Below are 21,512 nucleotides of genomic sequence, written 5' to 3' on the forward strand. Positions count from 1 at the left end.
TCCTGGCATTTGCGCTTAGGAGTGGAATTGGGACCCTGCCACTGAGCAGGCATCCCCTTCTGCAAATTCAGAAAGTACACGATTGCTAGCTTCAGTTCCATCATCTGTAAATCGGAAATAATGGTCATGTTGACCACGTAGGGTTTTTGTTGTTAAATTGACATTTATTGAGCCACAGCTATTAATATTTCGGTGCACTGAGCCATGTCAATGCACCGGCATGGTCTTAGACTATGGATTTATTTAATCCATAACAAACAAGTAAACCAAGTACTATTTTTAATGGCATTTTACAGCCAAGGAGACCCAGGCACAGAGGGGTTAAATCTAGAGCCCCACAGGTAGGGATCCAACCCAGACAACGTGGCTGCTGAGCCTGGCAATGTTATTATGCGATCAGCCCGGTCCTAGCACATAGTAAGAGCTCAATAAATCTGTATGGTGCGAGTGGCTGTTGTCAGTTCTTGGCAGCGGCTGCTCCACGATTTCCACTTGTGAAGAGTATAGGGTAGCCAGTTTATTAGGGAAGCAGCAGCTAGGGAGCGCTTGCATAGCAACCATAGTTTTCTGCTTAGCAACCATAATGCTCACTTAAATTGGGAGGCTTAGGGGAGCTGACAGGACCTGTGGGGAAAGGGGAGTTAGCTGGCCACCCCTAGGCAAGCCATTTTGCAGTGGAAACTGCACGCAGCCCCGGCAAGGCGAGGTCTCCCCACCGAGCCTCCCTGTGAGCCGCTCCTCCCGACGCGACAACCCCCCTCCCTTGTGAAGCAATTGGTTCCTCCCGTTGTCTCGGCTCGTTCAGTTTCCGCGCTCTGGAGTCACAAAGCACGGGGTCACGTGGGCGGGCCGTGCGCTTTGTGACGTCAGCAGCCCCGCCCCTTGGCCCGCCTATCGGCGCACGCCAGCCCCGCCTCGCGCGCGCCGCCCGTGCTATCCCTGCTTAAGAGACCCCGGAGTGGGGCGCTCGTCCGAAGCCAGGCCGCGTCCGCCATAGTGCCTGGCTTGGAAGTGTCGCCGCCGCTCGGTGAGGGCCCCCGAGCGGCAGGGGGGCAACACAAAAAGGGAGCCGGAGAAGCCCTGGCCGCTGCCCGGCAGCTTGCGGGCGTGTTCTCCCGGTTCCGGGCCTCAAGGCGACGGAAACGAAAGGCGAGCGAAGCGCGGAGGATCCGGCGAGAGGAAGCGTCAGGGAGCCTCGGCGGTGTCCCCGGGGTCCGCCGAAGCCACCCGGCCGCCGGCTGGGGCCCGGGGTGGTGAGGAAGTGCTCCGAGGCCTCGCCGAGGCCTAGTGCCGGCTTTGTGTCCGAGGCGGCGGCGGCGGCGGGGGGAGGCGGAGCCGGGGGCGGCCTGCGGGAAGGCCTCTCCTCCGCCGACCGCGCGTTTTCGGCCTAGGCCGCGGGGCCGCTCGTGGCCTCCGGGGAGCAGGCGCCAGGGGTTTGTGTGCGGTGGGGGCCTGGGCCTGGGCCTGGGGAAGCTGACGCCGGTCGTCCGGAAACCAGGAGGAGGCGTGAGGCCGCTCGTGGACTCCGGGCCTAGGCCCTCTCCCCTCAACCTTCTCCCGGGGCCTGGGTCACCCCAATCCACGGAGAGAGAGACCCGCCGGGAGGTGCGGCCGCGCTATGGACCCCTGACCCCGTGGGGTCGCTCGGACTCTTAACGTGTGGACTGACCGCTACTGACTGCACCGCCTATCCCCCCGTCTCTGCCGGCCCCTTAGCATGAGCGAGGGGGACCCAGCCGGGTGACATTGTGCCCGTTGGCGGATTCTCGATTTCCCCTCTTACCCGTCCTCGTCCTCCTCCTCCCCCATGAAGTGCTTCTGAGTATCGGGGGGGCTCTGGATTATTGTTCTGACGAACCCCTGCTTGTGGTTGGGGGGTATTTAATCTGAGGCCTTAGGGTCCTTCGGTGTCTTTTAAGTGTTTTGTGTGTACATATTTTGCTCTTAAAGTTTATAAATATACATATATTGAGAGTGTCCACGTCTCCTCGCTGAACCTTAGGAATCCCTTGGCACCATGTCCTGTGTGCATTATAAATTTTCCTCTAAACTCAACTATGATACCGTCACCTTTGATGGGCTCCACATCTCCCTCTGCGACTTAAAGAAGCAGATTATGGGGAGAGAGAAGCTGAAAGCTGCCGACTGCGACCTGCAGATCACCAATGCGCAGACGAAAGAAGGTAAGGGCCGCATGGTCTTAAGATATTTGCTGGCTGGAGAGAGATACTAGTTAGAAGGTGCCTGGCAGGAAGCTAACCGCCATTATGTCTCTCGTGGGACTGTTCGTTCTAGTACTTTGGATACAGCTTTCATTGATAGCCAAGGGTTGCAGCAGCTGGCCTTGGAGTTTCACTGGTTTATTTTATTTCTGCATACTTGGGTCATCTGTAACAGGCTAACCCAAAACGTGGAAGCCTGATTATTCTTTTTGCTGTTTTTTTAAAATGAGGGAGGGAGGGAGGGAGGAGAGGGGAATAGCTATCTAGACTCTTTGGGTGCTTGTCTTAGGGCGTTTTCTAACTTATTTTCCATCAAGAGGGAAGGAGAGCCTGTGCAAGACTTGTTTGTTCGATCAGCCAAAAAAAAGAATTCTCCAACCTAACAACATTGTGGAGTTTGATGGCAAATTTTACGCCCTGCCTTCCTCCCTCCCCGCATTTATTTATTTGGAGTTGCTTGCCTGTGTTGTGGAGAAGGGATCTGAACTTTAATATTTTTGAGGGTTTAATCAGTGTTGGAATTGCTTTTGGATCTTGAAATGTTCTCATGTCACCGCTCTTGTGTGTCAGCTTTAGAATTAGTAACTACTCTTAAGATTTATCAATTCGATGAAGATCAGAAGTACTGATTTTTTTTTAAAGTGGTAGTTGCTGGATTTTACGTGACTGTTGATACTAAGGTATGAAAAATAGGCGGCTACCATAGAGTACAAATAAGCCACTGATAAGAATCGTTAGATTCTTTCTCCTTTTCAAAAGTATTTGATAATATTGGGAACTTAACAGTAGATGAATGTGACAGGCAGTCTTTCCTGACTCTGAACTTGTTTTGGTTTCTTTTTCTCAAATCAGTAATGCTGATGTGTGTTTTTTAGCAGTTTGGTGTTCTAAAAGTTACTGATGGGATGAGAAGTGAAGTTGACAATTAGGTTAGGGTATTTTTTTAGTCACTGAATTTTTATCACACTTAAGGTGTGACATGGATTCTTTTAGTTGAAATGGGAGGTCCCCCACTTCCAGCCTGTAGTTTAGGTAGAGTAAATCTTGTCATGTAGACCAGGTTTCCATTTACAATGCAGACCTAAGTATAATTGTATTAGGTTAAGGAACAGCAGTGCTGGCGTATCATGACTCAAAAATATTAAGGAAGAATTTTATTTGCTCAAATGATATTACGTGAAAATACTGTCTGCTTCCCCACCTTTTAAAAACAAGTATCATACTCTTTGATAATTGGAGCTATGTGTAATCCTCTGACTAAGGAGAGGAAAAACTGGTGGTGGTCATGAACAGTTGAGAAATAGCTTTATTTAAGTGTCTCACAAGCATCCCTTAACTATAACAGTCAAATTTCACAGAACAGATGGGTTTATAAGAAGTTTGGGCCATCTTGATATATTGAGTATTTATGAATGAGAAGAGAGACAATATGAATGGAATTAAAGGATATTAAGACAATTTTTATCGTCATATATTCAAGTTTCATATTTTACTGGAGTATTACACAATTGAATCATTAGGGCTAGGCGTTATCCATCTTTTCGACTGAGCAATTGAATGCAACTTTTTTGGGGTTTTTTTCCCTGTAACAGAGTCTCACTCTGTCACCCAGGCTGGAGTGCAGTGCCACCATCTCAGCTCACTGCAACCTCCACCTCCCTGGTTAGAGCTATTCTCATGCCTCAGCCTCCCAAGTAGCTGGGACTACAGGTGTGCGCCACTACACCCAGCTAATTTTGGTATTTTTAGTAGAGACAGGGTTTTGCCTTGCTGGCCAGGCTGGTCTCGAACTCTTGGCCTCAAGTGATCCACCCACCTCGGTCTCCCAAAGTTCTGGGATTACAGGCATGTGAATGCAACTTTAGACTGGGTAAGTTATAGTTGAAAGAATCCTGTCCAGAAATTTAAGAGTTTTGTTATAGTTGAAAGAATCCTGTCCAGAAATTTAAGAGTTTTGTGACTTTGTGTAACCAATTTTTTTTTCCTAGTCCAGGAAGTAAATGATACGTAATTCAAACCCAGAAAGCCAGGGAAGTGATTTGCCCAGCACATTTTCTTTTTTATCTTTATGTGAGCTGCCCTTTATTGGAGAAAGATTTGATGTTAGGTTTGTTAAGAAAAGGGAGCTTTGAGGGAGAAAATTTGTTTTTTATGCAGTCCTCAAATTAAGAGAGAAAGAGATATTGATGGTAGCTACTTAACTAGTTTTATGGAAAATAGTATCCAATGTCACAAGGCAGTTGAGTAGAACGCCACTTGATTTTCGCACTGATACTCAACATATTTACTAAAGAAAACTATGGTAATCTTTTTACCATAGTTAAGGTCCAGTTTCTTAATTCCTTTCTTATAATTTTAAAATCCCTAATCTACTATGTTTCTATAAAACATTTCCTTACAGTTTTGGAATTCTGTCCATGTTTAGGTCCCTTACATCTTTTTTTTTTTTTTTTTTGGAGACAGATCCTCACTCTGTTGCCCAGGCTAGAGTATAATGGCACAATTTCGGCTCACTGCAGCCTCAACCTACCAGGCTCAGGTGATCCTCCCACCTCAGCCTCCCAAGTAGCTAGGACTACAGCCACACACCACCATGCCCAACTAATTTATTGTATTTTTTTTTTTGGTAGAGATGGAGGTTTTGCCATGTTGCCCAGGCTGGTCTCCTGAGCCCAAGTGATCCTCCTGCCTTAGCCTCCCAAAGTGCTGGGATTATAGGCTTGAGCCACTGTGCCTGGCCTAGGACCCTTAAATCTTGATAAGACTAAAATGCTTGGGTCAGAATTCCATGTATTTTAGACAAGAATCCTGCTTGTTTCTAGACTATATTTCAAAATGAATCTCAAGTAATCTTTGTTATATATGAGAAACTTTTCTGCTTTTCTGCACACCGACCCCTAAAAAACAAAACATCCTTCATTCTGAAATTAAAGTGTGAGAGGTTTGGAAGCTGAATATGAAGAGTTTATAAACGACTCTTATTATCTTTCTAACTCTCCATTTCTCAGATACATGTTGTTTTTCATTTCATCCATGCCTTTCATGTCTGGGGTCAAAAAAACTGCCAAGCACAAAGGGTCTTTTGAAGCCAACAGACTACTTGTTAAGGAGGTATTTTAAATGAAATAACCCCCAAAGTGTCTTTAATACCCCTAGAAAGATACCTTGAGGGGTAAGAAATTATCATTGTAAATCAGGTATTTAAAAAGTCAGTCAGAACATCTGTTTTGAAGGGCATTGAGGCACCTTTTAGTTTGACACAGTACTGTGCTAATCAAATTAATAGGCTGTCTTGGAAAGCTCTTGTGAGTGCATTGAGTTGTTAGCTTATTCAGAAACTTCCTGTCAGGTGTTTGACACTGTTTTGTTTCTAGAATTAACTTTAAAAAAATCTAGTCACCCCATACTCTCAGTTTTTCTGAATCAAAACTTTCTTGGAATTTGGGACTATCATGAACTATCCAAGATAATGATTATAGTCCTACATTGGCATGCCTAAATCTAGGAAATTGCCTACCTCTGATTGAATACCTGTGAGATACCACCTTCTATTTGAAGTATATAGAAAATAACCCTTGCCTGAACAATTTCATTTATAACAAGGAGTACTGTTAGCATTATGACTAAAAATAATTAATATACATTAAAAGCCAGATACGCCTACATATGTGGTAAGCTTAGTAATCGGAAGAACAGAGATAGTCACTTTGTGCAGAGTAACTTTAAGTGAAGCAAGTAAACTTAATGACAATAAAAAGGCCTGGTTGGGTGATTAAAGGAGATGGATACATTTTTGCATCTTCAAGATAATTTTTCTTTTTGGTAATTTTACAGATTCTTTCACCATAGTTAAGGTCCAGTTTCTTAATTTCATTCTTATAAAAGTATTGCAGATAGCCCAAGGAGTATAAAAATAGGATCCATTCATCTCCCTCTTGGTTTTCCCAGAAGGTGACATCACGGTTTATCCAGTGGCTGTAGCCAGTAACCCAGGGATTCCTCTGGCCTGATTCCTCTTTCTCTTTCATCTCCCCAATATTCGGTCCATCAGCAAGCTTTGTCAATCCTACCTGAAAACATTCTGTCTTAATTTCTCTCTGTCACATCCTAACATAGGTCATCATTATCTCTACCTGGATTGTTTAACAGCCTCATTATTAGTTCCCTGGTTTCTATTCTTGTTCTCCTACAAGCAGTCTTTTTTTCTTTAACAAAAAGCAAATAATCACTTTGCTTAAAATCCTTCAGTGTCTACCTGTTGCACTTTAAAACAAAATATAAATGAGTGTATGGTCTATACCTTTCTGTCATTCTTCTCTTTTATTTTCTTAGGCTGTTCAAGCTATTTCGTGTCATTTTCCCACATGCTTTTCTTTTCTTCTGCCTGAAATAGTCCTCAACCAGTTTTTTCCCCCATATCTGGCTGGGTTCTCAGTCCTTAAGGATCCAGTAGAAGTTCCTCCAAGGGGCTTTCTTGGAATCATCATGCTATCTGAAGTTGTATTCCATTATTCATTCCTTGTTAGAAAACCATTTTCTCTTTATTCATAATATCATAATTTAATTTTTAATCTATCTTCCTCAGTAATAATTTCTGTGAGTGCAGGGATTGTAGTACTCAACTAATGTTTAGGGACTAGGAGAGACAGAATATCTTCATTCTAAATAACAGCTTTTCCTCCGCTCATATGTTCAGCATTTCTGACTAAAGAATGACAGTGTTACTGAGATTTGGAGTTCCACAAAAGTAGAGGTGCCAGAGCCAAGAACCTGCTGATGATATTTGTTGTCCTTTGAAAACAAGCCCTCTTACAGCTTTGGATGTTTGTTCTGACAATATCAGTAATCTAGTTGCAAGGAACTTTTAGTTATTATATTTAAAGTTCATTTCCCATGAAATTTATATTTGAAGTTTTCTAATTCTTGGGTACTCACCCAAATCCCCAAATGGAAATTCGATTCTGTCTTTTTATTTACAGAATATACTGATGATAATGCTCTGATTCCTAAGAATTCGTCTGTAATTGTTAGAAGAATTCCTATTGGAGGTGTTAAATCTACAAGCAAGACATATGTTATGTAAGTATCAAATCTCATGTATTTCTCAAAATAGACTTTTTTTTAGTTTGTTTTTTAATTTTGTGAGAGAAAACTATATTTTAGAACTGAACTCATTACTTTAACCTTAATGAATACATTTTCTCAAGACTGTGAGGATAGTGGGTTTCTTTGTTCATTTGTTTTTTATTTCCTCCCCCAGTTAAATTGACTTAGCCTGTGGTGAGAAGGGCCATTATTAGGAAAAAATTTTTTCTCCATATGGGCAGTATATGCAAAGACAAGAAAGTGATATTCAAATTATTTCTGTGCCTTTCTTTGACTGCTTTTTTTTTAGCGTGTTCCTTCGGTTTTCTTCACCACAAAAATTTAGTGTCGTAGACATTGGTCCTAAATATTTTGACAGCATCAAGAGTATTCAGCAATGCTAACATTTACTCTTTATCAATAAGGAGCTTTGGCTGAGAGGCATAAAGTATATAGGATTTATAATCATAGGCACTGAAATCAGGCTTAGATTTGACTCCATTTACTGCTTCATACCAGTTGTGTGACTTTGGACCTTGGGTAAGTCTCTGTGCCTCAGATTCCTCAAAAATAAAATAGGGATGTGAGTACTTAACCCTAGAGGGTTGTAAGAATTAAATAGTGTCTGGCACATGGTAAATGCACATTATTGGAGTAGAAAGAGAGCAGTCTCACAACTAGTCCAGAGCTGATGGTCACTAACCTGGGGCAGGATTAAAACCTTGTATCCTTAACTTTCTCTGCTTTCTTGCCATTTCAGTAGTGATAGCAGAACTATAATATGTGAAAAGGGCAGCAACTTAGGTTATGTAAAGAGTAGTGATTTTCACTTAGGAGGATTAGGTAGTTTTGTTTGAAATGGAATAAATTGTTTTGAGTCAATGAAAAATTCTAGAATTTGCCAGTGCTAGGAAATGGAAAGTGTTCTTGAAATTAAGGTAAAAACAAAGTCATTTCTTGGAGCTTTACCTCATGTGGGCAAGTATTCTAAGATTTTTCTGATTAGTTTGTTGTAAAGTTACATTCCATATCTTAACACTTAGAAGTCCTTTTGTGCAGTATCTTCTGTATAGTAACAGCTTTAAAAAGCTGAATACTTTCCTTGTTGTAATTGCCAAGTGAACTTTTAATGGTGTGTGTTCTTATCTTTAAATGATTCTAAGAACTATAGAAGAATTATATTAGGGTTTTTTTTTTTTTGCCTGAGAGGGAGTCTCACTCTGTTGCCCAGGCTGGAGTGCAGTGGCACAGTCTTGGCTCACTGTAGCCTCCAGGCTCAAGCAATTCTCCTGCCTCAGCCTCCCAAGTAGCCAGGATTACAGGTGTCCACCACCAAACCCGGCTAATTTTTGTGTTTTTAGTAGAGACTGGGTTTCACCATGTTGGCCTGGCTGGTTTCAAACTCCTGACTTCAGGTGATATACCTGCCTTGGCCTCCCAAAGTACTAGGATTACAGGTGTGAGCCACCGCACCCAGCCTAAGAATTACAAATTTATGGGGATAATTAATTCCTACAATCTAGTGTGAAGTTTTACTTTGCTTTTTAAAAAAATGGCAAACATCATTTCTGTAGATTTTTTGATAGAAACTCTTAAGAAAAGAATTACTTGAAGTACATGGCAAAATAAGTTGCCTCTTACACAGAATACTATGTTAATTTACAACATATAGGATTCTGTTTGTAATAAATTTGCCTCATAAAATGCATCTGGTTTTTTTTTTTTTTTTTTGAGCAAATAACTAGAAAATCAAAGCTCAGCTTTTTTTTAATCTCAAATTCCAAATTATACACAAACCTAGAAACTCCTGTTAGATACTAACATTTTTGTATAGCCAAGATACCTTAAACTTGAAGCATTAAAAGGTATATCTAGCAACTCAACTCCTTCCCCTTTCCTGTGTGGATTAAAATAATTTCTTTTGGGGTTTACGTGTATGGTTTTTAAACACCAAATTTCCAGTTCTACACAGCCTTTTGAGTCAGTTCTTCTAACTAAAATATGTGTTTTTCTGGGAATGAGAATTTTTGTTCAGTTTTTTTTTTTCTTTTTTTAAGAGATGGGGTTACTATGTTACAGCCCAGGCTAGTCTCAAACTCCTGGGCTTAAGTGATCCTCTCACCTTGGCCTCTTGTTCAATTCTTGATCGTTGTTTCGAGACATTTGAAAAATGAAAATAGGTATCAGCCTGGCCTTCCAGATTGGAAAATTAGTTTTGGGAGCACAGCAATTTCTCAGGGATCGAAATTACAAATGTTAACAACAGTGGTCTTCCTGATGTGTGAAAATTTACCTATTCAGAAACTGGGAAATTATGTAATTTAATTTTTCAGTGTATTAAGAATAAACCACATTTCTAAACCTAAAATCCCCATACTACCTTTCAGAAAACATTTGTTTTAAGTGGCACGGTACACCTATTTTCGAATTCCCTAGTATGGAATTTTTTTCCAAACCACAAATCTATCTTAAAACTGTTCAGAGGTGGTAAAGATTAATCAGAGTAATTCATTCAGAAATTGGCTGTTGTTAAATATTTATACCAAAGGAAAATTATGTTCCTAAAAATGTATTATTGAAGATAATGTGTTAAAATTTATTAGCACAAAAATTCATAAATAACTAATGTTAATTTTGGTTTTTATTTTGTTTTTTAGAAGTCGAACTGAACCAGCGATGGCAACTACAAAAGCAGTATGTAAAAACACAATCTCACACTTTTTCTACACATTGCTTTTACCTTTATAATGTAGCAGTGAAGTAAATCATTTTAGAACTTAATATCCAACTGATCATAGTACATATTGTAAATAAAATGTATTTTGATGACAGCTCAGTTGAATATGGATATATGTGGCATCATTTGCACACTTATTTTGTAGAAATGGGTAATTTGTGCCCGTAACACTGTTTCATATTAAATATGATAGCATTCTCCCTGTATGACACTGTGTTGTACAGTTAATGTATGATCCTTTTTAGATCGTTTAGGTTTTACACTAATGAACATGATGACATGTTCTACATTTGTCTGTCTATAGTTAGTATTTTGTATGTATGTACAGGCTGTTGTGTGCTTTTTGTTTCTTGCAATAAAAAATGTTTGGAGTGTATATTTTGCCATTTTCACGTTGTATCACTTAGTTTTTGTTAGTTTTTTTTTTTTCCTGCCTGATTTATGGCTTCCAAAAATGCATTAGCAACATGCAAAGCTTATATTAAAGTTTGATGCTTTCTCCAAGTAAACACATCATAGAAAAGAGCTTTCCAGAGACCATTGATGCAGCTTTATTATTCAGTCGTGCTTTATTTGGCATTTTGAGCTCCTCCTTTTGTTTACATCTGTACTATAAAGTGATACCTGAAACTGGGGCCCCCTATGAATATATAAATGTCTTAGTGATTTTCAGTTTATATAAATTTATTGTTTTCAAAGTTTAATGAGATCTTCTCCTTCCATCTAGTTAGTGCAGATGTCCAAATTAAAATATTTCCCTCTTTTTCATGAGATATTAAAATGCTGCGTTAATTGTAGGCTGTTGAAAGCTGTAGCTTATCAGAGGTAACTCCCCCTAACCAGGATAACTGGTTTGAAGAAAGTTAAGCTTAATTTTTGTAATCACAGATTAACTTAATTTGTGATATCATTTTAACTTTGAGCTCTTCAGTAAAAAGTAGCAGCATTCCTAAGTTGTGGGGTGAAACATCTGTTTCATAACACAGGTCTATCATAATTGGGTTCTGTAAATGTAATGGTTCTCTAAACATTTTAATACCCAGGCTTGATATTGTACACAATGCAAGATGTCTAAAATCTTCATTTAGAATTCAAGGGTATTGCTTGCTATTTCACATTATATACTTTTTAAATACTATTGCTCTTTGTATATGAGGCATTTCACTAATCTTGGATCATTGGATCTTAAACATGATAAAATAGAATATCTGAACATTGGACTTGTTCTTTAGAGTTATATGGCCTTTAGTTCTTGTGGAACTAAATACAGTGATTCTAAGATCAAAAGTCTTAGTGTTTGGGGCTTTTTTCCTCTTTTTGGATATGGGTTTTTTTTGTTTTTTTTGTTTTTGTTTTTGTTTTTTGTTTTTTGTTTTTTTAAGCATAATGCTGTAAAAACTGTCCAAGCTTATGTTTTGCTGGTGATTGGTTTAAAACTGATTTTTATGTATCCAAATGCTAGCATAAATTAGATTGACTATCCTGGTGACTGTAGTAGTTAATGTAACACATTTTGTATAAAGTACAGTTTATATAGTATTTAAACTAATTCAGATGAAGTTTTATTTCTTGAAAACAGTTATTTCCTTTTTGTTTATTAGCATGTGTATAAACACAAATCACATGTTCATAAATAAAGTTAACATTCTTTTAGCCTTGTGTGTTCCGGCATGTCTGTATTACATTTATAAGAAGCAGTTTATTTAAGCTTATTTAGGTTTCTCTTTTCTTTTCTTTTCTTTTTTTTAATACTTTAAAAGTGGCTTTAATTTTTAGGTAGAATTATTGAAATAGAGATATTAGATACCCTGTTGTCCCCATCATTTATTTGCTTGGGGTGCATTTGCTGGCATTTAGGATGAGAATATATTCATCAAGCATAATTAGTGCCCATCTTAGGAGATTTAGAATCATGTGGATTGTACACATTCACAAAAGCAAAGTAAATAGAGGCACTAGGCCAAATTTTTCTTATCCTGATTAGTAAAGTGAATATATAGTTTTGGTAATGGAAGCGAACTCTAATCAAGGATGGATGACTGTTTCCATATTCCCCAGTCTTGTTTTTAGTCATCCGTCCATGTTGATACCCCAAAGCTGGATGTTCTTCTTGCTAACTAAATATCAGAGTTGCATTTCATAGGATCCTTTAACTTCAAAAAGCAAGTATAATTAGCATAAAAGATTTTAGATCCTTGCTCCCCAAAGTAAGACCCCTAATTAGGTACAGGGAGGTGGGTTAATTTTAATGTCAACAATCTGCATCAGTCAGTTTTGTGAGGACTTTAAAGTGGCAGATTTTTTTTTTTTTACCATTAGTATCTTACCAAGAGTCACTATTTTTATTGATGTTTAGTAATACCGATTCCTAATCATTTTTAAACCATTCTTTGTCAACATTTTTTGCTCATTTCTTAACACCTTGCTATATATAGAAAACATTTGTTTGCTTTTCTAAATTTGAGGTAAACTTGACTTTTTTGTGGACTATAAGATTTTTAGGGGCAGTAGTGATTATTTGGTAAAAAGGTGATTTAAATGCAGTTGCATATCTAAAACCACTTCAAAGTCAATGAATATATAATACTAAGTTGGCAGAAAGCTTAAAAGCACACAAAAGCCCAGCATAAAAACAAAAAGGATACTGTATCTTAAGTGTTAGGAGTGGGAAGACTTTTTTTTGTTAAGTTTTTTAGTTCCAGTGGTAAGAAAGTTAATATAATTGTTTTCTTTCCAAGGAAATCATCAGTATTTGTATTCTATTCTAGATAGTAATGGGCTATTTTTAAAGGCTGTTTATTTTATTGGTGAGAAATGTAGTATAGATGATGGTTGACAGCAATTTGTCTAGTCCTTGTTACTTAAAATCAAATAATTCCTGGTTGGTATAAAATCTTTAAAATAGATTGAATAGGTCAGAACTTATTTTAGATAAAAAGAGAGTATGTATTATTTAGAGGTTTTTTTCTACTTACCACTTGAGATTAGTTCTTAAAGGAAAAAAATACTTTAAAGCTGGACAAAAATGATAACCCATTGGCAAATTATGTTAAAATGCATTAGGATGTGGGATTAGTGCATCATGAACTCTTTTATAGTCAGTTCCTTAATGTAGAGCAAAGAACCTTTTGTCTGAATAAACATCCCAGTAATATCCATCAAACTAACTTTTAAAACCGTAAGATATTTGTGAGATGTGTCTTATATTTAGCCAACATTATTTTTTATTTACATTTATTTACTGTGTGGGCATTGGCTAAGAACTTCATATTGAGACTGGTTACATTTCTCTTTGGGGCTCTTAAGTCATGTTGCTTTTATTTTAAAACTTTTAGTTCTCTGGAATATAGAATACCTGATGAAGACTTTTTTATTTGATCCAGACATCTTGTTACATTCTCCATTTTAAATGAAGAGTTCTGACCTTACGACATGTTAAATAAGCAGCCCACTTACTACATAGGAAGCTGTAGGGAAAGCATATCTTCAGGATTGTTTACTAAAGATTCTTTTAAAAACTAATATTAAAATCATTTCAGAGGATCAAATGAACAAAAATTAGTGTTCAATTTAAAATACATTTTAATTTTTATTTTATTTTTGAAAGAGAAATGTTTTATTCCTCTTTGCACACAACAGTTTATGAAGGTGGCTCTCTCCTGACTCCATACATCTTTTACACAAAGATGCCTCTTCAAATATGCCCAGTTATCTCCCCCACTTCAGTGTTGGAGAATTGGCAGTGAGTGAGTGGAGCAGAATGCTTAAGACTCATTAAAATACATTTTTTAAAGCCCTCTTATATCCTTTATATGTACACTTGCTCTGTGTGATTAAATTAACTTTCTTCAAATAATAGAGTCCGTCATAATAAGTGACAGCTCTGTTGGCCTTCTCCACAGGGTGCTTTTGTTTTCCCTTTTTTTGACTTAACATCTTTGCCCTTATAAAGTTGTGGTTTCTTTGACAAGAAGCTATTCTTACTCTCTGTATGAGAGAATAAACAAGCTTCACTCAGACTGAAGTGTATGTTTTCAAAAATTAAAGAAGTAGCAATTATATGGGAGCTGTTATTTATTAAAGCAATTACCTGAGCCCTTAAAGAGCTGTTTGTTTTTACAATGTTGTATAATGGCCTTGCAGGAAAATTAGATTTCTTATTCTCTCTTCCAGTGTATATTGTCTTGAGTATTGTCACATTTAGAGACCATAGAGAGAAATGGGACTCAACACTCTGAACAGATTTTCTGTGTGATATATTTTTTCCCCATTTTTTCATTTTGATTGAGCCCCTTTTTCCTCCCCTCCAACTGATAGCCTTTGATAACTGTGTGAAATATCTAGAGAAGAATGAAGCAGGCTGAGCTACATTTTCAAGCTTAACATTCTTTAGAAAACTAAGAAAATGCCCAATATTTCAACATTAAGTGTCAATAGGGGCTAAATGATCACTTTAAGATGTTTTCAGTTTGGAACTTGAATGTGTGTTTAATTTTTTGTGAACAGATTGATGACTCTTCCGCGTCTATTTCTCTGGCCCAGCTTACAAAGGTATATATATATTCTTGAAAATATAAGTTTTTTTCTAACATCATATTTTTTTATGTGGAACGGTTTTTTAAGAGGGGTTGGGGGAGGATATATTTTGCAAAAGCATTGTACATATTATTACTATCCTGTAAAGAGTAGTTGCTGTTTTGAGAAGATAGGGGAATACTTTGTCAGCCTCAGCGTATTGGAGTATTGTTCATCTTCAAGACAGAAGAAACACTTGAAGCTACACTTAATTTTTTTTCCCCTCATACGTTTTGTTTAATTATACATTGGAAACTAACAAGGTTCTGGAGGAATTTCCTGGTTTTGGCTATAAGTTATGTGGACCTTTTTTAAGCAGCCAAAACAGAAGATTTCCTTTACACGGACGATTGCATGGTTATTTCTTGAATATTTGACTTGATCCCATGAAGGTCAATATTTTAAATGTGATACAGTTGTTTCTTTATGCTATAGACTTGTAGTCTGTCTGCATTAGAAAAAGTTTTGAACAACCTAATTTGTTTGAACACAGACTACATGAATTGTGTAAGTGTGTAAAGCTGTTTGCAGGAATATACCAATGTGTATGTTTGGCAGAGGGGCAAATTGTTACCTCCTGAATCACTGTATATGCAATGTTTTGCGATAAGATTGCTTGCATTTTCTGCTCAACAATGTGTATCTTCTGTTTGGGAAAGCACTAGTGATGGATTACTTTTTAAAGCAATACATTTAGCTTGCAAATTGTGCCTTTAAAAAAAAAAAAAAAAGTAGGCAGACTTTTGAGGGCCGAGAAGGAAGCTGTCCAGTTTTCCAAAAATCCTTTTTCCCTGCTATCAGAAATGTGAAACCAAATTTAGCAACCAAGATTAATGAAAAGATGGGTTTTCCATTAGTGCTGTCCCTATCTTGTCCTTGGCTTTGTTACGTCCTTTCCCCTAGACTGTATCCCGACAAAATGTCCTAGTAACAAATTGCTTTTTAAGCTCCTGTCTGGGAAAAGTAAGCGTTAAAATTGATTATTCTAAAACCTAAAGTGGACTAAAGCCATCCTATTTTATAATTTTCTAATGCAAAGTGGTTTAGTATAGAGTTAACACTTAGAATTTTATAGTTTACTGTTTTTATTCTTATGTACTGTAAGGACCATATTTGAGTTTTTGGTCTATTCCTACCATTGTTTCTTTGCGGGGAGGAGTTGGGGAGATTTGGGGGATTGGGTTTTTTTTGTTTTGTTTTGTTTTGTTTTTTTAAACTACAGGTATTTGTAAAACAGTGTTTGGGTTCAAACAAATTAGTTGTTAAACATCTGTAATCCAGTTTTCTGTAAATGTTGCTGCTGTTCTAAGCTCTGTTAATGTTAAGCATTCTTTGTATATAAAATTACAATAAAATGTTAAAACTGGTTGCTTGTTTTGTGGATGAATGTAAAGACAAACCCCAATGAATGGCTGATATGAGTGCTAAATGCCTGAAGATTCAACTTACTAGAAATCACTCCCTTAGACCCTGCTTATATCTAGACCTTGTATATCATACCTCAAAGATGAAATTCATAAAACTTACCTGAAGAGTTCAATTTAAAATTATAATGCTCAATGCACATCTTTTGCACTTGATTTGAAACTAACATCACTACCTAAAGAGCCTTCTTCTAATACCTGCTGCATAATATGTTCAGTCATTCTACCCCCATCCCTACCTCCACATTGTAAGTATAAATTATAGTCTTAATGCTCTGACACTTGAATTATTTTTAAAACATCAAGTGTTTCTATTCTAACAATATCAGTCTTTAACTTGTAGAAAATTAGTATGCAAGTCTTAATGTAAGGTACAAACAGGGTCTAAGGTTTGAGTGCCCCCAGAATGACTTTCTTCAGCCTTGCAGACACCCAAACATCATGTAATTACCTAAGGAATTCCCGAGTGCCTCTTCCAGGTTATACGTGTAAATAGCTGTTTTTATGCAAGGTTAGTTAGATACTGCTCTTTACAGGATGAGTGGTGTTGTCTTTGGCTGTGTGGTCTTAAATGTGTTTCTAATGTGTGTGTCAAATAATTACCTGTTAAACAGACTGCCAATCTGGCTGAAGCCAATGCTTCTGAAGAAGATAAAATTAAAGCAATGATGTCGCAATCTGGCCATGAATACGACCCAATCAAGTAAGTTTCATAAATATTTTATACTAATAGGAACTTTTGGGGTGGGTTTTCCCCCCCAATCAAAAGCACTATTTTTGCGAAGTCCTCGTATACATGTAATTTTTTTTCCCCCTTTTAGTTACATGAAGAAACCTCTAGGTCCACCACCTCCATCTTACACGTGTTTCCGTTGTGGTAAACCTGGACATTATATTAAGAATTGCCCAACAAATGGGGTAAGTTCAAAGCAGAAACTATGTCTTACCTTTTTTCTTTTGGAATTGTTTCTTAGCTATCTTATTTTTCTTGGTTAATACTGCCTTCTGTAGACAATGGCAAATGAGCGTGGTCTCTGGAGCCAAATTTGCCAGGCTTCACATCTTGGTTCTGCCACTTAGCTGAGTGAGTTTGGGCAAGTTACTTGATCTCTATAAGCCTGTTTTTTCTTCTCTAAAATGAAGATAAAATAGTACTTACCTCACGTCGCAGTTACGAGGATTAAATGAGATCACATATGTAAAGCGCTACAAGTAATATAGTAAGCACTGTATAACATTAGCTAATTTATTAAATAACGGTAACTGCTTTTTCTCTTCCTCCTCTTCCTTTTTCCTCTGAATAGGATAAAAACTTTGAATCTGGTCCTAGGATTAAAAAGAGCACTGGAATTCCCAGAAGTTTCATGATGGAAGTGAAAGATCCTAACATGAAAGGTGCAATGCTTACCAACACTGGAAAATATGCAATACCAACTATAGATGCGTAAGTATGCAAATTAGGTATGACCTTTGGAGACTCCAGTCAGTCCCAGGGTATAGTGTTTTAATCTTGGGCTTGTAACTTGGCTACTTGGATTCCTTGAGAACTTTGTATACCAAGGTCATTAGTCTCTACATCTTGCATTTCTGTGAGGCTGCAGTCTGCTCCATTTAAAGCAAATTTAAAATGGATTTGGGGATTTTTGTTATCAGTGAGTGCCACTTCCCTTGTAGTCTTCTAATTTTTTCTTTTTCTGTCATTCCCTGCTTTCTTCCTCATTCACATACATACTCCCACATACTCTTATTATATATGCTACTCGCATTTTTAAGTGAACAAAACAGATTGTAATCATTTTAAGAAACAGGAGGCTTAAGAATAAAAGCTCTGCATGATGTTGAGGCAAATTTAAGTGTCAGGCGTAAATGAAATACTGAAGTAGCTTGAATAAGTTTGGATATGCCATGTGAGTCTTAAGATTCTCAAGTAAGGTTTATTTTATAAACCATTAGTTCTGATAAACTATAGCTCTATAAAACACCTTAATGCCTTTTTTTTTTTTTTTTTTTTTTGAGACCAAGTCTCGCTGTGTCCTCCAGGCTGAAGTGCAGTGGCGCGATCTTGACTCACTGCAAGCTCCACCTCCAGGTTCACAACATTCTTCTGCCTCAGCCTCCCCAGTAGCTGGGACTACAGGCACCTGCCACCACGCCCAGCTAATTTTTTGTATTTTTTTAGTAGCGGCGGAGTTTCACCGTGTTAGCCAGGATGTGTTAGGAGTTTCACCACGTTAGCCTGACCTCATGATCCGCCCGCCTTGGCCTCCCAAATTGCTGGGATTACAGGCGTGAGCCACCGTGCCCGGCCCTTAATGCCCATTTTTAATGTGTATTCAGATTTATATTATGAACCAGTTTTTAATGAAATGGACAGACATGAAACTTTAGTGGCAGGGTTCAACTAGATAACTTCCCATTTTATCTGCTTTTATTAATGTAGTCAGTTACTTTTTGGATTACCTTCAACAGTTGTTAATTCATACACTATACAACACAATATTAAGTGTTCTTTGGACTGTCGTTTTCTAACTTTGTTGAGCATAAGAATCTCCTGCAAAAGCATGTTAAAAGACTGGCCAGGTAGAGTGACCTTGGACAAAAAAAAAAAAAAAAAAAATCCTGGTTGCTCTGCCCCCGATTTTGATTTAGAAGTTATGTGATAAGACCCTGATTCTACATTTTTAACAGGTTGTACAGGAGATTGTGAAGTTAGAGGATCCTCAGGGCATCAATTTACAGAATAGGTGTTCATGTTCTCAGTGACAAAAAAATATCTATATGTGTGTGTGTATATATATATATTAAAAAGAACAGTTTTCCTCGGCTTCATGCTATAAATATTGTTGAAGTGTAGTGTAGTGAGCAGGTGGGGATGATGATGAAAATAGCTATGCCGTAGAATGGTATTGAAAAGATCTTGTGTTTTTGAATATGTACTTTAGTAAATAGTGTTTTCGTTCACAGATAAGAATGTTTTCCTAAACTCCCAACCCTGCTCACTTCCTCAACTTCACCCCCATCTATTTTTTATCAGTCACCATCCTGTGTTTTTGTGGTTCATCATTGAACAGTCTGTTGTTATGCTGTTTCTAATTCAGAGACATTTCATAGATGTTTCCAAACAACTTTAGCTTGAAATTGATTCTTTTTACAGACACAAGAGCAGACCGCTTCATCTATATTATGTAAAATTTTTAAATAAAAATTTGTGTCGGAAAAATTAATATCACCTGTAAACCCTAACTAATAATTAACTTCATTGCTTTTGAATGCTGAAATACAAATGCCCAATTGTGCCAGACACACAGCAAATACTGGGGAAAGATGGGAATCCAAATATTTTAAATGAAACTTTCACCCTCTTCACTAACACCACTGATAAGCAACTCAGACTCTTCTTCTGTTTCTTTTTCTATCCTCTGTTCTCCTCTTTTTTTTCTTTTTTTTTTTTTTCTTTTTTCTCTCTTTTGGGCAGTGGGAGACTCCTCTTTCACAAATTGGGAACAATGGGGCATAAGCAAATTGATACTTATTTCTGGAATCGTGGTGATGTCTATGGAGCAACTGCAACACAAATAACACACCTAAGGTACCCTACTCTGTACAGCCGAGATTCTTTCATTTTCAGCATTGAGATAAACACACTCTGTTCCTGAATGAAATAGAAAGGGTTTCTCTAGGGATACCTGTGTTTTGCAAATTTGCCTGATTACAGAGAAGATGGGGGTGTAGAAGCAATGGTGACAAGTCTGAGAATAGCTATTTTTATTTTTTTAATACTATATTTAATGCCCAACATTTCTGCAAAATGCATTTCTACAAAAAACTGGACCTAGAATGTCTAATGAGGTGTTACTTTACAATTTTGTAACACATATTTTGATCATTTAAGTCACTAATGCTTCTTAATTGACTATAAATTGATTAACCTCTCAAAATACTAATAAGTAGATCATGGGTTTTGGTATCTCATTTTATTAATTATTTGTGTGGCAATGACATAATATTTCCTTTGAACTATCTTTCCTTAATTGTATAATGTCAGTACTAATTTTAATTTCCCATCTTGTGGCATTTACTCCAATACCTTCACAGGTTTGAGGGACTTTTGGGATATGGAGAAGGGGAGATTTTTGGGGATTTTTAATTTTAATTTTTATTTTTTTCAAGAAACTTGATAGAGTAGGAAAAATTGTGATTATGGTGTTGTCTAAATTCAAGTCTTGTCTTTGTCACTTAAATAGAAGTTTATGGCACAGAACATGTTGCTTTATTTCTGGCCCACAGTTCTTAGAGTTATGGGTTCTAAGGTCCTTTTATTGTTTTTATAGCATTTCCTTGCTTCTTTTTGTTATACTTGTTTAGACTTTTGTGTCTTTGTTTAGAGTGAGGTTGTACATAATTACTCCCTTATTTTAGAAGATACGGTGCTTGTCAAAAGTAATTTAGCATTGTGCTGAATTATGTGTTCCGATCATGTAATAGTAGAACATGTAGCATGAATACTCTGCCTTCTTAACAATGGTGAAACACTAAAACCTTCTTTTACAGAGAAGCATATGCAATTGGGAAGAAAGAGAAACCTCCCTTCTTACCAGAGGAGCCATCTTCTTCCTCAGAAGAAGATGATCCTATCCCAGATGAATTGTTGTGTCTCATCTGCAAGGATATTATGACTGATGCTGTTGTGATTCCCTGCTGTGGAAACAGTTACTGTGATGAATGTAAGAAATGCTGAATCTTGGAAGATGTATATTTTAGAATATTTGTATTTACTTGGAATGGCTCTTCCCAACCTCATATATTTTAATAATAAAATTAATAATGTTGATGACAAGTGTTGATCAATGAGCATTTAGTAGTGAGAAGTCTTTTTGTTGCTGTTATCTTTTTTAAACAATAACCTCTTTGTCCTATTAAGTACTAGAATTGAACACCTTCTCTACCTTTGTCAGGGTGACTATACTGAGGTGTTTTTCTTAATACAGACTTTGTTTTCTATATGTTTTAAGTGGTATCCAGAATTTTAAAACCTTTTTGGGCCTTAGATAATTCTGGAAGTATTTTTAAGTGGTATCTAAATCCTTTTCCTGGATTGTGAATAGCTTATCCTAATATTTCTAAGTGTATTAAGACCTGCTTCTCACTGTCTCCCAGGTTGGAGTGCAGTGGCGTGATCTCGGCTCACTTGCAAGGTCTGCCTCCCGGGTTCACGCCATTCTCCTGCCTCAGCCTCCCAAGTAGCTGGGACTACAGGCGCCCGCCACCATGCCCGGCTAATTTTTTGTATTTTTAGTAGAGTCGGGGTTTCACCATGTTATCCAGGATGGTCTTGATCTCCTGACCTCGTGAGCCGCCCACCTCAGTCTCCCAAAAGTGCTGGGATTACAGGCTTGAGCCACCGCCCGGCGTCTGTAGACATACTTATTACCCAGCATTTACCATGCAGTTGTGACTTTTTAAATCACT

At 37.7% G+C, this 21,512-nt stretch overlaps 1 protein-coding gene across 4 annotated transcripts in view; it reads left to right on the forward strand.

Annotated features, from left to right (window-relative positions):
* Nucleotides 1–955: 955 nt before the first annotated feature.
* RBBP6 (RB binding protein 6, ubiquitin ligase) overlaps nt 956–21,512 on the forward strand; it is a 32,717-nt gene continuing 12,160 nt past the window's right edge. For 2 of the 4 annotated variants that reach the window (XM_065537025.1, XM_065537026.1), the window contains exons 1-9: nt 956–2,183; nt 7,202–7,301; nt 9,965–10,001; nt 14,551–14,595; nt 16,658–16,746; nt 16,865–16,961; nt 17,348–17,487; nt 19,519–19,632; nt 20,595–20,767. In XM_065537025.1, coding sequence (XP_065393097.1) covers nt 2,018–2,183; nt 7,202–7,301; nt 9,965–10,001; nt 14,551–14,595; nt 16,658–16,746; nt 16,865–16,961; nt 17,348–17,487; nt 19,519–19,632; nt 20,595–20,767 — 961 coding nt within the window. In that variant the 5' untranslated portion in view covers nt 956–2,017. The remainder of the gene's footprint in view (nt 2,184–7,201; nt 7,302–9,964; nt 10,002–14,550; nt 14,596–16,657; nt 16,747–16,864; nt 16,962–17,347; nt 17,488–19,518; nt 19,633–20,594; nt 20,768–21,512) is intronic. The other 2 variants (XM_065537027.1, XM_065537028.1) reach the window with 1 other exon arrangement.

The sequence above is a fragment of the Macaca fascicularis genome, chromosome 20 (genome assembly GCF_037993035.2).
Source record: "Macaca fascicularis isolate 582-1 chromosome 20, T2T-MFA8v1.1".
NCBI classification, from domain to species: domain Eukaryota; kingdom Metazoa; phylum Chordata; class Mammalia; order Primates; family Cercopithecidae; genus Macaca; species Macaca fascicularis.